General features: G+C 36.4%; 2 protein-coding genes across 3 annotated transcripts; one reads left to right on the top strand and one right to left on the bottom strand.

Annotated features, from left to right (window-relative positions):
• Window positions 1-460: 460 nt before the first annotated feature.
• LOC146959356 (PIF / Ping-Pong family of plant transposase) lies at window positions 461-3,778 on the top strand. 2 transcript variants are annotated; one of them, XM_085740909.1, is made up of 3 exons: window positions 461-605; window positions 808-997; window positions 2,441-3,778. In XM_085740909.1, the coding sequence occupies exons 2-3, from the start codon at window positions 868-870 to the stop codon at window positions 3,484-3,486; spliced, it is 1,176 nt and encodes a 391-aa protein (XP_085597035.1). In that variant the 5' UTR covers window positions 461-605; window positions 808-867; the 3' UTR covers window positions 3,487-3,778. The 2 variants fall into 2 exon arrangements, with proteins under 2 accessions (XP_085597035.1, XP_085597036.1); XM_085740910.1 differs by having other exon boundaries at window positions 544-613.
• Window positions 3,779-5,129: 1,351 nt separating this feature from the next.
• LOC146959355 (uncharacterized) lies at window positions 5,130-5,672 on the bottom strand. Its single transcript, XM_085753572.1, has one exon. The coding sequence runs from the start codon at window positions 5,670-5,672 to the stop codon at window positions 5,130-5,132; it is 543 nt and encodes a 180-aa protein (XP_085609698.1).
• Between the last annotated feature and the right edge of the window lie 3,305 nt (window positions 5,673-8,977).

Raw genomic sequence — 8,977 nt, 5'->3', positions numbered from 1 at the left:
TTTTTGGTCAAGATTTATCAAACATAATTACCAAAGCATTAAAAATATTTGATTTTAATTATTCATACCTTATTAGTTGTATATAAAGTTTCCATTCCTGACATTTCTAAAATTTCTCTACTACATCCCTTTAAAAAAAAAAAAAATCTCGACTACATACTTTTTTTTTGTTTTCAACTGACAAAGGACTTCGATATGTGATAACATTCGAGATTTGATTGGATAAACATCTATAAAAAAAAAAATCATTATAGCGAATGTGAGTACAAAATATACTAGTTGATTGCAATTGGTTTTTGGCTAATAGTCATTTTAGTTTTCATTTCAAAGTAACGTGTGATTGTGTACTAAATTGATCAAAATAGTTACGTTAATTTTTTTATTAATATTGTTATATCAGTTTTTATAAATATCTATATCATTCTTACATAAAAATAATTAACGTGAGCATTGAGACATTACTTTAGGTTACAAAAGAAATCCTATTGTGGGCTGTGGCTACTCATAAAATATTTTATTTAGAGTAATATATATTTCCGTTGTCCTCTCCTCGGGGTACGACAGAAAGTGGTGTGGTTGAATGAACATTGCCTTAGTCACTCAGAGTAATATTGTGATTCTCTCAATTCATCATTCTCTTCTCTTTTCTTCACCAACACAACACACACATATTTCACTCATCCATATTCCATATACATGCTTTTTTTTTTTTTTATTATTTCCCTTAACTTTTTCATATCATTATTATTCACGCTACACATGATATTATATAACTTTTAATTACTTCCCTAAACTTTTGATTAATAGGTTATCTTCCCTGTTTGGTATTGTTGTTGTGAAAATACAAAACTTTGAATAGTTTTGTTAATGGGTTCCATCAGAGGAGTGAAGAAGAGAAAGAAAAGTGACAACAATAACAAAGATGTCATTGCAACAACCCCATTTCCATTGCATCACCCTTCTGATTGGTGGTATCACTTCTCCAAAAGAATCACAGGTATACCTGTTTTTTTTTTTTTTTTTTTAATACAAAGTTTTCATTTTTAGTTTTTTGGTACTATTTGTTGTTATTATCTTTTGTTTTTTACTACTTGACTTTTCATATTCATGTTTATTTTTTTTTTTGAACAAACCACTTTTCATATTCATGTTGCTGCAATATTTTTTTATTATAAATCTTGCTTTGTTGCTCTATTATGAATGTAATCTCATATATTTGTCCTAAATGTGTATCTATTGCTTAGGTTATTTATTTTTTGTTAAGAAATTTTGTAGATTTTGATTCTAATTTTGTTCAACTACTCATATTTTGTTTGTTCACGTGTATCTCTTTTATTTAATTCACTTTTCCAAATTTTTACATTGTCAGCGTCGTGTTCGGCGTTTGTGTCTGTGTTTCGTATAGGCAATTACGCAATGTGCTTTTACATAACATTTTGGGTATCTTGTGCTTTGTTTTGATATGAATTGTGGAATTTCTTTCCCTTGTTATCCATAGATGTTATGTAGCTACGTGTTTTAACTTTCATTTTCGAGGTTTCAATCATCTGTAATGATATTTCATCGCATAATCGGGAATTTTTGGTTATTCCCAATTTCTGCTTTCGAGGTCACTAGTTTATTTACAATATCATTTTTTTTCGCTTACAAGTGACAACTACTAAATACACGAGTAGTGGGATTTCTTAAGTGAAGTTTCTTGATTCATAATTTACAAGTTGTGGTCAACATGAATAGGATTTTTATGTCCAACTCATTGAATTGATTGATAATAGAAGTGTTATTGGTTAAACATGCGACTGTGCTTATGATATTTTTGTTAAAGCCAATATCTTTCTATCTAAAATGATAAATGGGATTAAATGTTTGAATAATATACTCAAATACAATTAAAATTAAAATGTATTCTTATGAGTTGAAAACTTTATTCTCTGGTTTACAACTGAACGTGTTTTGAAAGAAGAATAAAATCAGGAATGCATAGGTATGAACCCTTTTATAAATATATCAGTTAAACTCCTTCAACCATTTCATTACTATTCTCGATCAAAATTCTTTCATAAACAAGCTGCTAGGTGTTCATTTTCAGTGATGTTTATGCTTTTGTATCTTTAAGTTGTTTGCAGAATTAACTAAAATGATTTTACTAACATGTCATTCAAAGAAACTGAGTTTCAAATGCTTTCATACAAAGAATTTGAAATTCATTTTTAATTTGATTATATCTGCAGCATAGTATAGAGAAGATCATGTCTGTCATTTTTTTATAACATCAAGCAAACATTTTAGTGATTAGGCGAAGTACAAGTGGTGCTAAACCCACCAATGTCTGTCGTTGCATAACATGCTAAACGATGTAATATACTTATTCAGTATGTTTTTTATTGTAAAATCTTACTGTCGGTCTGACTTGCTGGTGCTTTAATTTTGCTAATTTTAGGACCTTTAGCTAGATCTAAAGATATCGAGAAATTCGAATCAGTTTTCAAGATCTCAAGAAAGACATTCAACTATATATGTTCTCTTGTGGAAAAAGATATGCTGGCCAAATCCTCTGGTTGTGCTGATTTAAATGGCAAACGTTTATCTTCGAATGACCAAGTGGCCATTGCTCTTAGAAGGCTTAGCTCTGGTGACTCGTTGACAACCATCGGCAACTCATTTCGGGTGAACCTGTCAACTGTTTCCCATATAACATGGCGGTTTGTGGAAGCAATGGAAGGGAGAGGTCTCTGCCATCTTAGCTGGCCTTCAACTGAAATGGAAATGGAAGAGATAAAGTCCAAGTTTGAGAAAATTCGGGGCCTTACTAACTGTTGTGGTGCAGTTGACAGCACACACGTATTGATGACTTTTCCCACTGTAGACCCTGAGAGTAGTGTATGGCTTGATTGCGAGAAGAAATGCAGCATGGTTTTGCAAGCCATTGTGGATCCGGATATGAGATTCCGTGACATAGTTACTGGATGGCCTGGAAGTGTGAGTGATGACCATGTTCTTCGAAGCTCAGCTTTTTTCAATCTTACTGAAGAAGGGAAGAAGTTAAACGGAGGTAAGAAAATACTTTCAGACGAAACAATGTTGAGGGAATATATAGTTGGCGATACAGGGTTCCCCCTTTTGCCATGGCTTCTTACTCCTTATGAAGGCGAAGGCCTCTCTAATGTTCAGGTTGATTTTAACAAAAGGGTTGCTGCGACCCAAATGGTAGCAAAGAGAGCATTGTCAAGGCTGAAGGAGATGTGGAAGATAATCGGAGGAGTTATGCAGAAGCCTAATAAGCACAAGTTACCAAGAATTATTCTTGTTTGCTGCATACTACATAATATAGTTATCCATCTGGAGGATGAAGTACTGGATGATATGCCCTTGTGCCTCAAGCACGATTCAGACTATCAAGATCAAACCTGCAAATTTGTTGACGATACTGCCTACGCTATGAGAGAGAAGCTTTCTCTCTACTTGTCAGGCAAACTGTCAGCTTGAAAGATCATTCCTTTTGATTGTTACAATTTAATTGGAGTAATGTTAACATGGATTTTTACTCCCATCTTTATGTTGGTCACAACTAACTTTGATAAAAAATACATGAAAATATTTTTGTTGAGTTCAATGCATGTAGCCAATGCTGGTAGAAAAAAGCTTTGGTTTGTGCTGCTATTGCTATTGATGCAATTTTCCTTATAGGCAAATGTTAGTAAGTTAGAGTTTATGTTAGTTTCAAAGTTTGAATTCAATCCTCCTTTTTGGGCTATCTATGTGGAACGCTATTGCTGCATCTGGTCTGACTCAATGTTAGCTTAACTCAAGGAGCATGACACAAATTCAGCTTCTAGTTTATAATTTATTTGCTTGTTAGTTAGTTACTTTTGAATTCGATTACTCTTTATTCGTTGGTGACTTTGAACACTAGTTTGAGGAGATAAATTTAGGGTCATGCTTTATTAAAAAGAATAAACTTATAATGCTGCTACTTAAAATATGATATGAAAAAAATTATATATAGACTACGAGGATAAGCTTATTTACTAAACATCTCTATTCTGGTCAAACAAATTTATATATTAATCAAATAAAGTATAAGCTAGCTAAAAGTCTTACCAAACAGAATCAATATAGACAATATGCGTAGACGAAGTGGAAACAAATTATATCACAAAAATAAGTTCATATGATTATATCTATAAAAGTTACTATTGTGCACATATTAGTTTAGATTATATTTGAGCATCCGTTGCTCCCACCCAGTCCCTGAAGACCTCTTAAACTTGTCTTTAGTTATCATAGATTTTGTTAATTTTCCATTGTAGGCCTTTTTTCTTTGAACACAAATAGTGGTCCCGACTTTTATTTATTATAGAATTTAGAAATATTTGATATTTTTAATTAGTATTTACATTAGATTTTTTATGATTATGATTTTTCATTCATTATGTCAAATATTTGATATTTTTTAATCAATATTTCTTTACGTCTGATATATATAAGTAAAAGTTTTTTTTAGAGAATATAAGAATAAAATTGGTGTTGTAGTCTTGAATATAAGAAAAGATATTTTGAGAAATATTTGATAACACTAGACAAGAACATAAAAACAAATGAAAAGAAGACTAAAGTATTTAAAAAGAATTTTGCTCTTCACCCTGCACATTTTGCTCGCGCCCTGCAGCCGTTCCAGTTATACCCTTGCGCATGTTAACTAACGCAAGTGTAAATGTATGCGTTAGTTAACATACGCTGCGCTACTTAAGTAACGCAAGTGTAAAACACTGCGTGAGATAACTTGCGCAGCCATTAGCACATGCGTGCGTTAACATGCGCAACCATTAGCACATGCGTGAGTTAACTCACGCACATTCTGTGCATACAACCAGAAGAGGCAGAAACCTCTATTTTCCCTATATTTTCAATCCTTCTTTCATACATTCACTCAAGAACAGAATTTTCATCATTCATTCAATAATGCATTCAATCAAGAGCAACTCATAATTATATTACGAAAAACAACGGAATAAAATAACGGATAATGTCATAAAAACACAAAAAAGCGCAAGTGTAATAGGATTACACCCAAATCCAACAAAATGTCAAACAAAAAAAAACTACACAAGTCATAAAAGCTACACAAGTCATGCTGGTCCATCCCGTGGACTCCTCCTCCTCCTCCGCGGAGCCGGCACCTGCTCCAGCATGCTCCACTCAGACTGTATGCCCTGCATGATGTGAAGAACCTCTAGATTACCAAACACATCAGGATGCCCAATTGCACTGTCCACTCTAGCTCTGATGTTGCTGATGATCTGGTATGGGTCGGGAGGATGTCTGGCCCACTGCTGCTCAACAAGAACCTCCTCGTAAGGAGGGACAGGATGAGGAGGGGCAGCAGCTGCGTAGTCAGGAATGGCCGCAGGGGGGTTCACAATAGGATGTGATACTCTAACGAACCATCTCATGTACCCCCTAGTATGAGCCCACGGCTCGTTATCTAGAATCGGACGACCCCTCTGCTTATGGCTGAGGACATGTAGAGCAAACTCCGTGAAGGCCTGGGCCACGTCATCCGCCGCAATAAGCTCAATGTCTGTAGGAGGCCTGGGAATTCTCTGGACATACTCGTACTGCCTAAGAACCCGCTCTGGCAAGTGACGGACCATCCCGTCGCTACCGGCCATGATCCATCCAGAGTACCAGCATATATCCTGAAAGGGCGTGATGTGTCGTCGTCTCTCGTACGACCTTCAGGTGACATGAGAAAGGTCCATCGAATCGATGGCAGCTCTGTAGTGTCCAGGATTAGAAAAGCCCCTGGGAGGTTTCCATTGACTCACAAGCGGGGAAACAATAGGGTCGTAGGCATCATCATCAATCCTCGGAATGATGTTCGAGAAGTGCGCCAAAGTCCATCCCTGCAAACACAAAGAAACAAATATTTATATCACCGCAATAATTATACAAACAACTAAACATTTAAGATCCAATAAGTAAAAAAGAAGAAAAACAAATATTACCACAAGCAATGTCATGTAACCACCAATGGAGGCCACAGATGAGTCGGAGGTAAGAGATAGCTGCTCATATAGGAAAGCAAGTCCTATCCCACCCTATGACCAGCTGTCCAACTCGTCCATATCTTGCAGCGCAAGCAGCCAAAGAAGATTAATGTTTTTGCTGTTCTTGGCGGAAAAAATGGTCCAGCCAAGCAAGAGCAACAGAAACGCCTTAACGCAGGCCACCTTAACTTGAGCTCGCTGGTTTTGCTCCTCAACTGTGTCAATCTCAAGAAGCTGATTACACCTATTAAAGAGCTCCTCGTAGCGCCTCTTCAGTACACCAAAACTGACATGAGAACCACCCTGTCATGTCAGCTCCTTAGCGGCATCCTCCTCTGTAAACAGTAGGTCCGACTGCATCATCTCTAGCCCCTCCTCACGGGTTAACTCTTTATCCGAAAGGAGTCTCCCAGTGATGGGGATGCCTAGGAGACACGCAACATCATCTAGTGTGATGGTCATCTCTCCAACAGGTAGATGGAAGCTGCTGGTCTCCTCATGCCATCTCTCTGTCATCGCACAAACGAACCCGTGAGATATGTTCTCGTACCCACTAGTCAGGAGGGGAGTTAGACCGGACATATTCACTTCTTCCCAAAACCACTCATTTTGTTCCCCCGCCATAGGCAATGCCAAATTTTTAATGCTCAGCTTCTTCCCGTGCGAGATACCTTTCACCCTATGTTTTCTTGGAGTTGGAAACTGAAATACAAAAACAAAACACAACAAACAACACCGTTAAATAAATAATAAGTAAAACAAACATTAAATATATGCCAACATAAATGTTAATTCTAACATTAAATAAGTAAAATAATAATTAGAATAAGTTGTATAAATAGTAAAAGAAGTAAAATAAACATTAAATTATACTTACATCAGCATCGACCCATATCCTGCATGCCACATGTCCACCAAAGTCAGGTAAAAGCGTGAGATCAGAAGGCCCCCTGCATAGCCGTCCGGGCCGGCCTCATACACCACCCTCGGCACCCTCTGAAAATGAGCCCCACCATCATGCTGCTCAGGCTGATCAATATCATCATGTTGCTGAGGCTCCTCAATAACAGGCGGCTCCTCAACAACAGGTTCATCAATAACAAACTGATACTGGTGAGGCTGAGGCTCCTGAAACTGATACGCATGATCCTGCGGCTGCTGATAGACCTCATAATGCTGCTGATACTGCGTCGGGTCCGCCGTCTGCGATGGACCCGTCTGCGACGTTGACCTCCTGCAGCATCAAGTCTACCAATCTCGTTTTCCCACCTCTCCCTCGACCAGCCATAGGAGGGCGTAATGCTTCTTTCTTCCTCCTTGCACTACCAGTAGTGGCAATCCTCCCTGCCCTAAGTCTGTCACTCCTATCCTGAGGCGGCTCAGGCGGTCTCTGAGACGTATTCCTTCGAGGCATATCTGCACAACATTTAACAAAACACAAATTCAATATACATTTTCACACGCACATTGTGTCATTTCCAACAATTCAACAACAACACTAAAATTCCAACAATGTCATTTCAATCCGTAAACTATCACATTGCAGTCAAACATATTATAATCAAAATTAACAAACCATATGCTAACTAATTTGATAAGTCACAATCCAAAAAAACAAAATAATTACCATTGAGACATTTTACCAAACACATGGTGTGCAATTTTCAAACAACTACCTTAATCTAACAATTTGTAAACCCTAAATTACCACATTTTACTCTAAACAACTTCTAAACAACAATTCCTAAGTTAATTCGTCCTTAACAATCATCAAAACTAACATGCAAGCAAAATTTATAAAAACCTAAAAATGTCATATTTCTTCAAAAAAAAACTAAAATTTCTACAAGTTAAATGCAATTAAGTAGGGAAATCATCACTTACTTGATAATGTGGGAGAAATTGGCTTTGAATGGCGCAAGAATGATGAAAATCGGATATGGGGGGAAAAATTTCGAAGTTGGGAAGTTGAAGAAATGAGAGAAATGTTTTTCTGTTTTGCTGATATATGACTTAAGTAACGCTGCGCAAGTTAACTCACGCACACAATACAACGTGCACAAGTTAAGTCACGCAACGTGACTTAATTTGCGCAGGGGTAAAATTGGAAACGATGCAGGGTGCGAGTGATTTGTGCTGGGTGAAGAGCAAAATGCATTTAAAAATCAAGGGCTGAAGCGAAACAGTTGATGGGTCTATTTTTATTGGTATTTTCTATACCCCACACTTGGTTCCCCTACTCCGCAAACATGGTGGATTCTAGGGTGAGGGTCCAATTAGGTCCCTCACCGGAGGACCATGAGAATAACGAGTGCTCTAGGAGCACTCTTTAAGCATACCAAATTTAGAAATTATTCTTGTAAAAAGTCAACTATTACAATTTCCAATGCACTCAATACACAATTTTTCATAAAGAACATACTAATTAAAGTGCTTAAAGAGTGCCCCGGGGGCACTCGTTAACATTTTCCTTAAATTTATTCAAATTAAAAGGGAGAACATGTCCAACTTTTCACATTCAATATTATTCTCAGATGGTTTCCAATTATGTTTACAATTCCTACTCTGATTCTTCCTTTAAAATGAGATACTCTTTTTACCTCTAATGATCATGCACTCGAACCATAAATTCTGATATCAAATTATGAACCCTAAATTCATAAATTTCTTATTCTTCTTCAATCATCAATTTCCTTTTTTCAGTCCAAAATGATGAAATAGAAATCAAAGATTGGGAGGAGGAAAATATTAAAATTCTAACTAGCTTTGGCATCCCCTAAATCCATTTCTTATGCAACCAAACATCAACCTTCATCAAATTGAAAGCATTGGCAAACAATCCACGAAGGGTTTAATTTTATGAATACAGTAGAAACTCTTTAATTTAATACTCGGTAAATTAATTAACTCTCTAAAATAATAAATTT

The sequence above is a fragment of the Medicago sativa genome, chromosome 1, assembly GCF_051527215.1.
Source record: "Medicago sativa cultivar Bolivia chromosome 1, Bolivia_mono, whole genome shotgun sequence".
NCBI lineage: Eukaryota > Viridiplantae > Streptophyta > Magnoliopsida > Fabales > Fabaceae > Medicago > Medicago sativa.
Note: the sequence above shows the minus strand (reverse complement) of the source record. Positions and strands in the feature narration are given on the sequence as shown.